The 16602-nt window shown below is 37.2% G+C and overlaps 1 protein-coding gene across 2 annotated transcripts in view; it reads left to right on the top strand.

Moving 5' to 3' along the window:
- LOC101736509 (myotubularin-related protein 8) overlaps window positions 1-16602 on the top strand; it is a 61236-nt gene that overhangs the window by 33853 nt on the left and 10781 nt on the right. For both annotated transcript variants that reach the window (XM_038015297.2, XM_004922654.5), the window contains exons 2-11: window positions 2729-2845; window positions 3836-3998; window positions 5633-5790; window positions 6486-6658; window positions 9740-9827; window positions 10785-10917; window positions 11910-11985; window positions 13638-13794; window positions 14272-14415; window positions 16107-16213. In XM_038015297.2, coding sequence (XP_037871225.1) covers window positions 2729-2845; window positions 3836-3998; window positions 5633-5790; window positions 6486-6658; window positions 9740-9827; window positions 10785-10917; window positions 11910-11985; window positions 13638-13794; window positions 14272-14415; window positions 16107-16213 — 1316 coding nt within the window. The remainder of the gene's footprint in view (window positions 1-2728; window positions 2846-3835; window positions 3999-5632; window positions 5791-6485; window positions 6659-9739; window positions 9828-10784; window positions 10918-11909; window positions 11986-13637; window positions 13795-14271; window positions 14416-16106; window positions 16214-16602) is intronic.

Below are 16602 nucleotides of genomic sequence, written 5' to 3' on the forward strand. Positions count from 1 at the left end.
TACTCTGAAAAACAAGTTTCTTGGTAGACTCTGCTGGCCGTCGCGATACGTGTCCAAAATATCGGAGAGTCCTGGATTGCACTTTGAGAGATGTTAAGTTCCTTTAGGATCGAGGCGTTGGTGCAATGCTCAGTTCAAGATATACGGAGCATGCTTATCCAGCACACATCTAGGGCATCGATCCTTTTGCTTTCTCTTTATTTGATTATACTTAAACTTGACATTATCCAACCATGGCAATCTTATTAAAGTTCGACTAATAACAATATAGTATAATAGCGTATCGAAAATATCAATATCTATTATTTACTTTACTTAGGCCACACATTGATATATACCTCAGTATCTCGAATCCTAAATAAAAGTAAACATTAGGTATCTTCAATTGAATTCTAAAAGCGAATTTTCGAGGCGGAAAAAATATCCAATTTACTGTAAGCAAAATTCGCTTCAGAAACAAACAAAAAAAAAAACTTCAGAATACATACTTACAAAATGAAAGAACATTATTTATTGATGAGATATTTTTAATTCTCATTGAGAACAATGTAGCAGATCAAAGAACTTGAAATATTAATGTTCTTTCGAAATGATACGACGTTTGTGAATGATTTCACCTTAGAAATTGTTCGTAGCTCTTAGTTTTATTACTAGGATTGTTAAAATATATTGAATTTACTGGTGGTAGGACCTCTTGTTAGTCCGCACGGGTAGGTACCACCAACTCGCCTATTTCTGCCGTGAAAGAGTAATGCGTTTCGGTTTGAAGGGTAGGACAGCCGTTGTAACTATACTGAGATCTTAGAACTTATATCTCAAGGTGGGTGGCGCATTTACGTTGCAGATGTCTATGGGTTCCAGTAACTACTTAGCACCAGGTGGGCTGTGAGCTCGTCCACCAATTTAAGCAATTTAAGCAAGCAATTATGTATTATTTTAAAAAAATATTAGCATTGTGCACATGGGCGCAAACGCCACTATTGGCAATAATTAACATAATAATATATAGTTTAGTTTATTCTATGTTAATATTTATTTATTATTAGCAACAAAACTTATTCTACCATATTTAATAATTAGCAGACACTGTTTTGATGTGAAAATGTTCAGAATATGTTTAATGTTTATATTATTGTTTAAAAACTCAAATGACTGTATAAATGATTAAATATGAATAAAGCATAAATATTAATAATAATTTATATTATAATTAACAGTACTAATGATTTAATTAAGTATTGTAATTGTTATGCAAAGATGTTGTTGGCGCCATCTATGATTAGACTGGATAATAAAAATGTTAGTTAATATTACTTAAAAGTAATTCATGTAAATTAAATTAAATGTCAGTCATGTAAAAATCACTAAAATATGTATTGTGAATATTAAGCTATATTTTGTGAATTGTTTCGCAGTAATTACATTTGTTTGTATAAAAGAAATTGTAGTTGCTATAACTATCACAAAATGGTTAATTGTGTAAGAACCAAGATATGGCTTTATGTTGTAAACAAGTAATGTTAAAGTTTTATAGAATTGTATTGTATTTTCATTGTAAAAGAACTTATGTGGTTTTCAAACCCTGGCTTAACGCCGACATGCACTTCTTCTCTATATTCTCTATAAGTGTGGAAAATTTCATATTCCTGCGTCCGCGCAATTTGCGTAAAAAGGGATACAAAGTTTTTGCTTCACGTATCGTCATGTATCACGTATATTATCATGGTTCCAAGCCGGTTTCGACCACGGCGACCAAATTTTTCAGTTTAATAACTTAAAAGCTAATGTCCGCGCCTCTCATGCGCTCTAATATGGCTATGGTAGCCTATCTTGTTCTTAAACGTGCGCAAACAGAAGCTACACGTAAGAACACCACCCCCGAAGTTGTAAAAAATGGTGGAAGGCGGTCTTCCACGTATTATAATTATGATAATAAGACATGATGCGACTTTTGGCGTCACTTTCAAACAACATTATGCAATTAAAAGATCTCGAATTTTTTTAAAAAATTTCCACTTAACGTAACAATTGAAATATTTTGCTAATGGATTGCCTATTGGGCCGTCTATGTTGTTATATTCTCTCATTTAAGTAGCAAATAATTGTGACCGTTTCTTGTCTTAAGCCGCTTTCAGACTACGCTATAATATAATAGCTTATGGTATATCGCTCATAGCACAACAATATCGCACACCATACATTGTTATGGACACGTTCACACTGTACTGTACTATATATTATTGGCTAAGTATAATCTACTATACTATATGGCACTATAGTATAGCTTAGTCTGAAAGCAGCTTTATGTCTGTACTGTTTTTAATTGGTGATTGAAACATCAATCTGGATCATAGGTACATTACATACCTCTCTTGGTGGACAACTGGGTGTTACTTTGAGGTGTTTTTAGGCAGCGGTAATAGCTTAAATCCGTTGGCTATCTACTCATCGATCCATTTTAGGTAAAAAAAACAACCGAAATGAAACAAAATGGAGTATCGTACCTATTTATATATGTAATCCCCAATGCACGGAACGTATTCAACAGTATTAATGGTTTATTAAGAAAATGTGCCATCGCACCTAATGAAATTATTGGAGGCAGTGTCGTGGCTATAGTGAATTACCCAAGAAATCCAATAACCCCAAATTATAACATTCTTTACCGAGATATTTACGTAGGAAATTGAGTAAATTTAGGTTGTTTATTTTATCATTTTTGTTATAGCTGGAGAATGTACAGTTATTGGACAAGTACAATTTGCGTAATCCTTCAAAAGGAACATTGTACTTTGCTACTACCCACCTTATATTCGTCGACCACGAGATGAGGAAGGAGACATGGGTGAGTTGCATCGAATTATTTTGACGCTTTTTTTTTATTGCCCTTGTAAGCAGACGAGCACACGGCCCACTTGATGGTGAGTGGTTACCGTCGCCCATGGACTTCAGCAATGCAGCAATGCAGCAGGAGCAGAGCCAAGCCGCTGCCTACCTGCTTCAGTATTATTTACCTTAATTTAGTTCTAAAGTAGTGTTACGCCGGTAAGAGTAACGCCATTTATCGCCGAATAGTCGAACGAATATCTAAGGATCTAGTTGTATCTAGAAAGCTCGAGAAGTACAACGCCATCTCTTGTCAGATAGCGGAAACACACAATACTAGACTTTTGTGGAATCTTCTCAACGATTCTAGGGATTTCGTCTCGACTATAAAAACGTTGTAGAGATGCCACGCAGTCAGTTAGTAATCGGAACTACTCGAAGCGAAACAGGGAACGGATCACCTGAAGCGAAGCGGAAGAAGCGAATTGATAATTTTAAAGTGTTTGTGAAGTGTTTTAAGTGTTCTAAGTGCAAAAAAAGTTTTAAGTTGTACTTTGGTGGAACATTTATTTATCCCGAACCCCAGCGCGTAACAGTAGATTCAGTTATATTAATTCGTGTCGCATTAGCCAAAATATTTATGACATAAGTATTAATTCCAAGTAAACACTTTCGGTTCATGATTTTATGTAAAGATGATATTAGATGGTTAATATATTCATCAAGTCTGCAATGAGTTAAAGACGCGTGAAATTTTTGTTGATGTTATTGATCTTCTCCTCCTTGCGTTGATAATCCTCAATGCTGAAGGCCGTGGCCTCCTTTGTTTATTTTCTTCTGGATTATCCTGTGTCGGCTCTGCCTATCCTCGGCATTATTGATTATTGATCTAAACATGTCTTTATATTACTCGTAAATGTCACTTTTAATCAATCCAAAGGTTATTGACATCAGACCATTTCAAGGTATTCACGTTAAGCATATCAGTGAGTTAGAAAAACAATTCTAGATTCTCCTGATGCACATTTCGACAGTGGAACGTTTACCGATCACGACGGCTGGCTCTCCGCTCCTAGTTCGCACTAAAACATTTCAGTCGGTATTCTTTGTAATACCGCGGGAGAGAGATTGCCACGAGATGCATCAGACCTTGCTGAGGCTAAGTCAACCTGGTGAGTACACAGCAAAATAATTTTTGTAGCTCCTCGATTTGCAAAGATGTTTTTTTTATTGCCCTTGTAGGCAGACGAACATACGGCCCACCTGATGGTGAGTGCTTACTGTCGCCCATGGACTTCAGCAATGCTAGGAGCCGAGCCGAGCCGCTGCCTCCCGTTAAGTACTCTCCACAAGCCTCATTTGAAGAAAGACATGTCATAGCGTTCGGAAAACACCGTGGAGGGAAGCCCATTCCAAAGCCGGATGGTACGTGGTAAAAAAGATCTCTGGAAACGCACTGTGGACGTGAACCCAGTGGCTCCAGGTAGTATGAATGAACTCTACTCTGGTGGCGGGCGGTACGATGTAGACACTCTTAAGATTATTTTAATTCTTTAAAAACCAGTATTTTTCATCTCCGGAACTTGATAGTTCTATAGTGGACCAAGAAATAGAAATTGCTTCTAATGATTTCGTATGGAACGTCTATTTCAGTAATTGGTTGCTGGACGTTAATAATATCGATTATATTTCTCACCATATGCTCTTTATATTGACGTAAATAAGTAGCTTGTCACGATCCCTGCGGATGGATGGCCGTGATTAGCTATCGAGTAACCCATTTAACGCAATCCATTAAGGTTGATGTTTCCGTCAACTGTGCCAATCGACACCCCTTTGTCGACGCTTTGGAATTATGTCACGTAGACCTCAAGGCTTTGTAATATCACTGTAATTGTTAGAGGCTTTACGTAATACGAAATCTACCAATAGTAATGAGAACTGATTACTGAATAGACAGTCGAAAAAAATAATTAATTAATGAGTTTTGTAAGTTCTGATGATGTTGAAATAGGTTTTTTCCTGACAGTGAGGTACGCTGCTTAACTCTTGGGACCTTTTTTAAAATCTCGTTTGAAAAAGGATATGTCGTACCGATTAGGATCACCGTTCGGTGGAGTTCATTACATAGTTGGATAATACAGATAAATTATGCCTTTAACACTAAAAGTCCGACTGGCGGGACTTTTGTGAATTTTCGTGAGTTCGTTGTTCCGGGCTGTTGGCGAATATAATATAGAAATAATGTTTACACTGATTTGGTATGAGGTTTTAATATAAAAAGCGACACAATAACTAACATAAAATACAAAATGAGTTGAGAATCGTACAGTTAAACTAAGACTCGCAATATTTTACTGGTCGTCGTCGCGCGCGCTGAGGGCGTGTGTTTTCGCGCTCAGAGAGCTCTGTCTCAGCGGGGGGTAAGGCGGCGGCGGGGGCGGTATCGCACGTTCGGAAATTTCGTTCCGTTATATGCCTTAAAAACGCACCACCATATGTAATGATTCCAAGAACATAAAAGTCAACGGGATCATCTCAAACAATCCCTTATCTATAATTCAAATCTGTTAATATATGAAAATAGTTTTAATAGAGATATAAAACTAATACTTTTTTTGCTAACCATACAATATGAAATAATTCTCACTATAGGTTATAGGTAATTTTTAACGCCATATTGAGGCTCACAATATATCTCAATTCAATACAGCAATCGTATTTATAATATAGCTGTTCTTCTGTTTAAACTGTACCTATTTACTTCCAATTTTTCAGATGCAATTAATGTAATTATTTTTTTTAGTACACATAGATGAATTATATTGCTTCCATTATAAATCAACGCCCGACGACCTACCAAAATCGGCCGGTTGGAATTTCTTCGACATACAAACCGAATACCAAAGAATGAATGTTCCTAATGATCAATGGGTTTTGTGCACGGCGAATAAAGATTATGAGGTGAGATTTTAAATTTTTATTTTATATTTATTAATTTATCTACGATTTAGTTTCGGATAAACAAATGGGAGGATTTTCTTTTACTAGATACGAGTATAATCAAAGGCGTTTAGAAATGGTTTACGCTTAATCGATTTACAGCTTACTGGTAGCAGTATGCTGATATAATAGTCAGATAACGCTGCCGATTACACTCTGGTGAATCCCTTAGTCGCTTTTACGACACCCACAGATGTGGTGCTTGCTATTCAATGATACCCATACAATAGGCTACGAGAGCTCTATTGTCGAAACGTCTAATATGCTAAGATTATTTAAAGGAATCTTATGCCCACTGAGGTTCTCGCCAGATCTTCTTAGGTCGCGATGCCGATCCGGTGGTAGATACTGCGCAGCACTGCTCTGGTTAGGGCTGGTGTTAATTTGCTCAGCTTGAGCCCGTGAGCTCACCTACCCATCCAGGCTTAGCTGGAATAGCCCCTTAGGCTACCAGCGAATGGGTAGGGGAAAAAAGGAATCTTATATCAAAGGTGGTTTAATTGGATATGTATATTTCTGTAATACATAACATTTTTGTTTTGTTTGTTTTAAACTACTTTTTTAATAAATAACTAATCAAAATAATTATAACAATTTTATAAATCGAAATACTAGACATGCGGTATTATGCTTCAAATTGTAATGTCTATTTGTAGTTATGCGACACATATCCGAGTGAAGTGTATGTGCCCGCACGTGCGTCCACGGCGGTGCTCCTCGGCAGCGCAAGCTTCAGGTCCCGAGGTCGGCTACCAGTGCTCGCCTACTTACATCATAATAAAGCAGCCATTGCTCGTTGCAGTCAACCGTTAAGCGGTTTTTCTGCCAGGTAAATGTCTTGCCGTCACCGAGAAGTTTTTTAGTGTACACTTACTTCCATGCTATTCGCTGGTTTAGTTTCAGGGATGTCGACACGATATTGCGCAACCACAACTAAAATTGTAAATATTTTTGCTTCTAAAAACACAGAAAAAACAGCATTTGTTGTTTAATGTCAGTATCGAAGCTAAGAGAATTATTAGATATAAATATGGCATTAATTTGCTTAAAGCTAAATTTAAGTGTTTCCGGTCTGATGTGGCAAACATCGAATTATCTTGAAATGAATGTAATAAAAGATTTACATCACTATTTAATTTTGCGAGGGAGTAGATACGATGAACGCCGAAAACGCGCACTGGCTTATTGCCTGTGAACACATGTATATTACTTATATAAGTATATAGTGAGGGGTAGATCTCAGGGGTATTTAAAACGATGGGTTAGTCACCAGTATCGAATTTCGAATTCTAATCTTTCTTTAACACAAACAATTTTCAATTGTAAACGATAATTACATTTAGACGCGGGCGCACGCTATTCACACTCACAACGGAAGCGCCCGGAACATAGATTAAACACTGTTAAAAAGATGGACATAGATACTAACTATGTATAGCGAGCGGGCATACGGCCGCGAGAGTGACGTACCGGCCGGTTTGCTATAAGTACTTTTATTTACATACAAAAAGTACTTACCGTAAAATGGGGTAAATAGGGACAAAATCGAACTTCAGATTGAATTTTAACATAGTTCCAATTAAATAGTCACTGCTCAACCAAAGAAATAAGTTGAGTCTTGAACGTACCTAGGTGATAAAAACTGTTACATTATTTTAATTATTCAATTTAAAGAAATAATCGGTAAAATAATGGCCGTCCCAATTTACCCGGCGTCCGGGGTAAATTGACACGGTTAAGGGTTAAATTGGGATATTTGTAAGGGTTGTCAACTCGCAGTACTACGATATATAGGTAGGTGCCATATAATTATTTATATGGACCGAAATGATGAATACAATTCATAATTTAAGCACAATACACAACATAGTGTAAATTAAGCTGGTTTCTATTCCGAAGCGATGTGACGTGAATGATAATCAACAATACAATGATCAAAAAAAGTATGTGCATGTTATATTTTAGAAAATTATTATTTAATTTCCTTAAAAATCACAACTCTGAAACAAAATCATAAAATAGAATAAAAAATAGAAAACAAAAGGACTGGAAATGCATTAATACCATTTTATTTAATCAACATTTTCAAAATGATCTTTGAGCAAGAGTAAGATATCAGGTGAATAAGATAAAAAAACAGCTTTATCTGATTACTGCCAATAATAACAAAAATAAAAGAAATTCTTTCTAAGCTAAATAACTAAACTCAATTAATTCACTCACTCATAATTGGATATCTCGGATTTTTAATTAATGTTACATTTAAAATCTGAGGCCTGTTTTTATTTGTGTGTGTTCGTTGTGAATGTTAACAAAATCATGATTCGACGCGTGAATAGATTCTGAAATAACAAAAGTTTTGATTCGTTTGAGTTCTTTTAACTTTTAATTTTTTTTATTGCTATAAAGAATATACGACCGGGCAGATATTACAAGGTAAATGTCGCGAAAAAAAGTAATTTTATATATACTTTTCTTTTACCTATAATACTTACATAAACTAACTGATAAACACATTAATCTTCTTTACATCACGCAATTAAGTGATAGTATCGGCTAAAAAATCTATTATAAGATATCAGTGACAACCCTAACAAGCCATCCCTATTTTGTCTTTTGGCGTTCCAATTTTGTGTTTTCTCGTCCCTAATTTTTCCAGTCTCGTTCCAAATTACCCTACATACGTCCCAATTTTCCCCAAAAAGAAAGGAAAAATTATACATTTTTTATTTTGTCGAAATATTGTATTTAAAATAAGAATATTGCAACTTACCGTTTGTTGTGGTATTTCCAGGTGTATTAAAAACTTATATAAACTGTGATCTTATTGAAAAAACAACGATAATATTACTTTTTTTAAAAGTTCTGTAAGCTGTTTTAAAACGTACTTTTCAACCACTATTTTCAATTTAATTTGACGAATTTTTGGGACCAACTTAACTCATATTTAGTACTTCCATAGTTAACTTGGTTTTTCTTCTATACATTGATAAATATTAACATAAACAAAATTAGGTAGATTCCGTGCTACAGGTACTTTGAGAATCTTCCGCAGGTTTGTCCCAATTTACCCCAGGATCCCAATTTACCCCATGTCATGGTACATACTTCTGTAAGTACTTTTTATACAGCCAATAGCTAATTTTGTACGTTTAGTCGTAAACTAAGACTCATTTCTGCTACTCGTGAAATAAATAAAAACCAGTAATTTATGTTCATCCTCGAATAACGTTAAACTAGTCAAACTTTTCCCCACAGAGTGTGTTTAAGCCCTTAAAAGCGTAATACGATCACTAATATAGATTTTTAACTGGAGATTCGAAGATGTACTCCCAGCCCCTTCGGGCTTAACGAGAAACGCGGTTGCGGAGAATATTGAAGAATAGGTTTGTGAGCTTGAATAGTGCTCAAAAGAGACGAATGGGTATATTGAAAAAAAAAAACTCGAATTTGACGTTTCATATTTTATTCTGAAATGACTCGTTTTTATTATATAATTCTATAGTATGATTTGGGTTATGCCGGCATGTTTATTTTTAAAATTGTGATTAAGTTCGATGATTTATAACAGTGAGAAAGTATAAATTTCGTAATTTTAACAGATCCCTAAGTCTTATTGCGACAATAATAAAGTGCAAAATCAAACAGACATTGTCGCATCGGTTACATAGTGTATGAATACTTACTTTAGTTACGTAATCCAGGGTAGCGTTCAGAGCGTATTGTCCGCATAAGCTTAGTATCTTACTATGTTTGTGCGGACAATGCGCTCGCTAATAGTATCTCACTAAGTTTGCGCGGACAATGCGATCGTCGGAATCCGTTGTGAACGGTTGGCCAACTTGTTTGTACTTTGTTACGTGACGTCACAATCCATACCGTTTCCAAGACACAGTGCTATTCGTTTCAGATGTATGGAAGACGAACAGATGCTAGATTTAATTAGGAGAGCTAATCCAAATTGCGGGTACATGTACGTCGTGGACACGCGACCGCGGGTGAGTTTTTCTTATTAGATGGTACCACTACAGGTAGGGGAGGAGATGATTGTCCTATGTTAAGACGTGAATTCGGCTACCTTAATACATGAGGACGAAGTCTTAGCTGTGTATAACCTGTGTTCCGTTCATTGAATTGGTAACTTCTTTGCTACTGAAATAGGCAGGAACCTCATGAGGACTTACGACATGGGTCTACAACAAACACTATAGGTCTGTGTGTCTGCGTCGTTGTTTTGTTAGCTTAAGACCAGGCATGAGTTTTCTCTCCTCGATCTTTTTCGTAGGCGCCGGAATATCTAGTAGACTCTGGGAAACACGAAACCGATGCAATAACAAACAAAAGAAGGGAAAGCTAGGCAATTCAGGTGCTTAGTAACAGAAATCGACATAAGTACTTCAATGCGCCGCGTAGGGCATCGGTGACCTACACGGTAGTCAACGTGTTAAAAGTTTTTGTGCCCGCCACCTACATAGACCCAACTCTTAGAACAGACGCCTAACCAATTTGGCCTAAGACGTATTTAGGCTTTACTTTACGAACATGTTGTGAAGTGCAGTTCTAGGGTCGTGTGATTTGAAGTGATTTTTATTGGTGTTAGGACCTCTTGTGGGTCCGCACGCTTCGGTACCACCTATTTCTGCCGTGAAGCAGGAATGCGTTTCGGTTTGAAAGGTGGGGAAGTCGTTGTACTGTTAAAACCGGCGGCATTTACATTCTAGATGTTATGGGCTTCGGTTACCACTTAACACCAGGTGGGCCGTGAGATCGTCCACCCATCTAAGCTATAAAAAGATTGGATGGTTTCGCTTTTCCACCCGGGTTTGGAACTCTAAAGATATTTTATATTCAATATATGGTGTCTTTGTTATTGTCTCGCGCCTGGTAGTTCAATGGGGATAACGTGGGAGAAAAATATGTGTTCCGGAACAAACTTTTTGCGTAAAATCCCACAGATAAATGCAATGGTGAATCGCGCCGCAGGCAAGGGCTACGAGAACGAAGCTTTCTACGAGAACATAAAGTTTCAGTTCAGTGGCATCGGAAACATTCACGTCATGAGGAAAAGCTTGCAGAAATTAGTCGAGAGTGAGTTTAAAATCGTACGAATGCCCGACTTTTTTTTTTCATACCTAATCTGATAGCCTTGAGTGGCTATATCAGCGTAACCTTAACTAGTATGTGAGCTCACGAGGCTCAAACCCGACGACGTTGCTAACACGAACCCTAGCAAGAGCAGTGCTTCGCAGAATCTACCACCGGATCGGACACGCGACCCACTGAGAAGATCCGGCGAGAAACTCAGTGGGCTTTGTCTGAGGAACGCCCGACAGTAGATTCGCACTGCGTACATTGTTCGTAGGAGTCTGGGGTGATACGCAGTCGGTATTAAATATCTATACTAGTGTTTTATATATAAACAATTATGTTTGTATTTATTTGTTTATACAAGTGATTATATTATAATAGGTACGTGCGATAGTTGGCGCACGAGTACTTTTACCGACAGTCACAGCGGAGCGCGATCGTGTTTTACTAGTAACAAAAAATAAAACTTTAAGGGATGTCTGTCTGTAAATTAAATATGAAAAAAAAATGCGAAGTATCGTTTCCCCCTAAATCACCCAGGATCTGAAAACACCTATTTTGACGTTTTCGTAAATGCCTTCGCACAAAAACTGTACGTATTTTGTACAGTATATAATTAAGGATGGATCTTAAAAAACTAGTTCATATATGTTACTACAATAGGTAAAATCGAATTTACATTCAATTTATTTATTCCTGGAATAAAATTGCTAGGAAAACATGCTTTATTCCAATGAAATTGCAATTTCTATTCTGTTTCTCGCACATTGGGCACATTCCATTAATAAATGAAAAACCTTTCATATTGTGGATAAACAGTTACTGGATTCCATCCCAGAGCCTTGTACTTGGATCAGACATCACTATCTCTCCCGGTTAGAAATAGACATGACGGTACTTAACTACTTACCCGTACGGGCTTAAAGAATACTGGTGACAGTGCAATTTCCAACCAATACTCCTAAATTGATATTTGCTTGTGTTGTATACAGCTTGCGAACAGAATACACCCACGATGTCATCGTTTTTAAGCGGCTTAGAATCGTCGGGGTGGCTGAAACATATCAAGTAAGTGGCACACTCACTGACTTTGTTCTTTTTTTTTCCTACCCATGCTGATAGCCTTGAGAGGCTATTTCAGCTTCACCCTAACGTGTGTAGGTGAGCTCACGGGGCTCAAACCGGAGTGTTGCTAACACTGACTCTAGCAAGAGCAGTGCTTCGCAGAATCTATCACCGGATCGGAAACGCGACCCACTGAGAAGATCCGGCGAGAAACTCGGTGGGCTGTGTCTATGGGTTAATTCGCTCGACGAGCCCTTCGTCGCAAGCGACGGGTTCGACGAGGATTGTGACCGGTGCTTGTGGTGCCTAAAATCACCGTTAATGGATCAGGAGGATCCGTAATGACATGGGCTTTGTTCATAATAGCCGCTAAGGTGTATAATATGGTCAGTTTAATGGAACACGGAAACGACTTCGACATGCGTTGCGTTCCATTTGCCAATTTTCTTTTCAGGTATAAAATAATATTTATGTTTTTATTTAATTTCGTCTTTAGTGCTACTGTTAAATCGTCATGACGTCACCACCGAAAGAAATGCAGATTCAGTAATGAGAATAGTCGGCATCTAGGTCAAGGCTTGTTCTTTGCCAAAATAATACGCAACGTCATATCGTCTTCTCGCATTAAAACTGTTTAATCTCAGAACTTACTAATTTTATAGGAGAGTGTTTTAAAGGCTTAATATGTGATATTTTAATATTAATCATCTTTGCAACATTTACTTTTTATTTTTTACTAGTTACATTATCTGTCTATTAAAGTAAGATAAAATTATGTATTAATTTTGTTAATAGAAAACATAGGTAAACTAAAAAAAAAAAACTAAAACTATACTACGCTCTTTTAACAGTATTTATGAGAAAAATACTGGTGATACCAAATGATTTCGCATATTAACTCAATTTAGAATATTTTAGGAAATTATACACTTTTAATGCGAAAAGACGATATATAGCTCATAATTGTTGTTTTTCAATACGCTTTTATTAGTTCCAGGCGTATGTATGTTAGTATGTAACGGAATCTATGAACATGATTTTGACCCCCTTCAAAACTTCGGATTAACTCGAAATTTTGTATACTTATTAAAGACCAATGACAATTCAATATTTAAAAAATATATTGAAAAAATTGAAATTCAACTAAGAAATGAAAAATAAATAATAGTTTAAAAAAACAAACAAAAAAACGCTTTTATAGAAAATCCAACTAAAAAATAGAAAATAAATTTTAATAAATTTGAATTATAAATAGTGTAAGAAAAAATGATTTTTGTAGGGCCCCAGTTTGTTATGTAAACAAAATTGTTCGTAGTCATAACATGCGGCTGCGCCCGCAAGCTCCGTTGCTTTTTACTTTTTAAGTTCAGTCGCGAATAAACGCTCCGATTAACCAGTTGTGTTATTTAATTATCTCACTTCCGACAACGCCCTGAACCATTATTGACCACTACTAAAATAACTCCTAAAGATTTTATTGTAAAAAAAGCGTTGTAGTATTTTTTTAGTGTTTTTTAAACTGTTATTAATTTTTTAACCTTAAATGACGTCACACAATGAAGGACTGCTTACCTGAGTTTTTGTTACATGTGTAGGTACTGCTTTTTTTTTTTAAATAATTAGCTATGTGATTCCCTATTAATGTCTTTTTCTAGATCGATACTGGACACGTCGTGGTGGATAGCCTGTGCGATTGAGAGCGGGGTCAGTGTGTGCGTGCACTGCAGTGATGGTTGGGATAGAACCGCCCAAGTCTGTTCCCTGGCCGCCCTCTTCTTGGAACCACACTATCGCACCATTAACGGATATCAGGTGACGAGAGATGCTGTTTTTTTTTATACGCTTTTATTAGCTTCAGACGTAATGTATGTTTGTGACGGAATCCTTGAACATGATTTTAACTCCAAAGGTATATTTATTATATAGGTATATTTATTATATATTATTAAGGACTAAGGATTATTTTTAAATTGAAATTTAACCAAAACATGAAAAATAAATAATAGTTTAAAAACGATTTTATTGTAAAAAAAGCGTGGTGTTCATGGTATCAGTAGTTATACATATTTTATGAATAGATATGAGTAGAAGGGTTATTTTGATAATATCCTGAAAAGCACCCCACGCTTTTTTACAATAAAATCATTTTTCTTACACTATTTTTAATTAAAATTTATTAAAATTTATTTTCTACTTTTAAGTTGGATTTTCTATAAAAGCGTATTTTGTTAGTTTTTGAGCTGTGAGCTCGTCCAAACATCTATGCAATAAAAAAATAAAATATTACAGGCCCTGATCGAGAAGGACTGGTTGTCGTTCGGGCACAAGTTCACGGCTCGGTGCGGGCACATCGCGTGCGACGGCCGCGAGAGGTCGCCCGTGTTCACGCAGCTGCTCGACTGCACGTGGCAACTGCTGCGACAGCGCCCCGAGGTACGGGAGCGCCGCGCTCGCACCGCTTAAGCCCTCATTCGCACGGGCGTTTTAAAAACGTTGCGTTAAAACTCGGCGTTGGCGCTTTTAGAACGTTCTCGATCTGACTCGTTCTATTAGCGCTCAAAATGCAACACTGCGCGATAAAAAAACGTCGCGTTTTCAAAGCGCTGACGTATGAGCATATACTAGGAAATGCATCTGTTCTATTTGAACGCTTTTTTAACGCGCCCTAATAAAACTCCCGTGCGAATGAGGTCTAAGGCTTCGTCAAACAGAACGCGTACTTAGCACGCGTCAGAATGCTAAACTGTCGGCGCGCTATGACGCCGAGGTGTGTTGTACAACTTCGGTAATAAACTGTCAAACAGAGCGCCAGGGCTAACAGTACGCATTACGCAACGCTCTGTCGCGGCGTTAGGATGCCTTGACGTCAGGCGTTGTCATTTTTTACAAATTTTATTTTTGCGTCCCAGTAAATGTGTATTAAAATACTGGATGATGCCCGAAAAATTAATAGAATTAGTTATAAAATACCCATGATTATACAATACCATATTTGAATCACTCGACATCTTAATAATTTCAAATTTTCAGACTGCTATCGAAAGGCAAGGCACAATGATTTGGTGAATGTTACGTTGCGTCAAGGAGCGTTGGGCTCATTTAGTCAATTTCTGTGACATGAAAAGAGCGCGTCATTAAAACGCAACGCTAAGTGCGCGTTCTGTTTGACGAAGCCTTTAAGCCCTCATTCGCGTGGGCGTTTTAAAAACGTTGCGTTAAAACTCGGCGTTGGCGCTTTTATAACGTTCTCGATGTGACGTAATCTGTAACGCCCAACGTTTAGCGCTCAAAATGCAACACTGCGCGATAAAAAAGTGTGGCGTTTTAAAAGCGCTGACGTATGAACATATACTAGGAAATGCATCTATTCCATTTGAACGCTTTTTTAACGCGGCTAAAAAAACTCCACCTGGTGGGCACCTTAATTGGTTGGTTACCTTAGCCCATAGACATTTATAACGTAAATGCCGCCACCTGCGCTGAGACAAGAGTAACAGTTGTAACAGTACGACGGCTGGCCCATCCTTCAAATTGACTTTTATTTTGTATCCGTATTGTAAAGTTATGGCAACGCATCATTTTTCTATTGTGTTAAATACTAGCTGTACCCGTCCGCTTCGCTAGGCTTTTAAAATTAACATTCTTGTTTCTCACCCCCACAAAGATTCTCATCATTAAGGCCCCGCAACTGGTGTAGGGAGTCCAACACTCATATAAATATTAGCCTATCCATTAAGTACATGTATTTTCTACATGGAGTTTCAAGTCAATCGGATGCACGATTCAGTAGTTATAACGGAACATCCGTAAAAACCACTGTAGATTTATATATTAGTATAGACTAGCGACCCGCCCTAGCTTCGCGTCGGAAACATGAAATTTTATTATTGATTATTTACGACATCACATTAGAAACCTCAAAAATAACAGAATTTCTCCACTATTTAATGGATGTTATTATACATATTACGCTTCCTCTTCAATCACTCTATCTATTAAAAAAAACCGCATCAAAATCCGTTGCGTAGTTTTAAAGATTTAAGCATACATAGGGACAGATATAGGGACCGAGAAAGCGACTTTGTTTTATACTATGTATAGATATCGGGCATATATACTTACAGGCGTTCCAGTTCAACGAGAGGTTCCTGCTGACGCTGCACGACCACGTCCACGCCTGCCAGTACGGCACCTTCATCGGGAACTGCGAGAAGGACAGGAGGGATCTCAGGTGAAATATTCTGTTGTGACGTCACTACCAGACGGGTTCGCAACGCCATGTTGATATCCGTGAGCGACTGTGATCAATTATCGTCAGACGGGCTGTGTTAGTATCTATCTGCCCGTGAAGGCAGTAAGTAAAAAATTGAATTCGATCAAAAACATTTTATTTTTTTAATTAGATTAATTCGTAAAAATTGAACTGTCCTTCATAATTATCGTGTTCGATGATTAGCTAAGCCACTAAGCGGCGGGCCGCTAGTATAAGTATATATATCGGCGCGTGTTTTTATAAACCATTAGTTCTTGACTAATAAAGATGGGACGACAAACAACACGTGCAAGCATTCATCGAAAACAACACGTGCAAGATAAGAATCGTAAACAACATCGTCCCAC

This window comes from Bombyx mori, chromosome 14, assembly GCF_030269925.1.
Source record: "Bombyx mori chromosome 14, ASM3026992v2".
NCBI classification, from domain to species: Eukaryota; Metazoa; Arthropoda; class Insecta; order Lepidoptera; family Bombycidae; genus Bombyx; species Bombyx mori.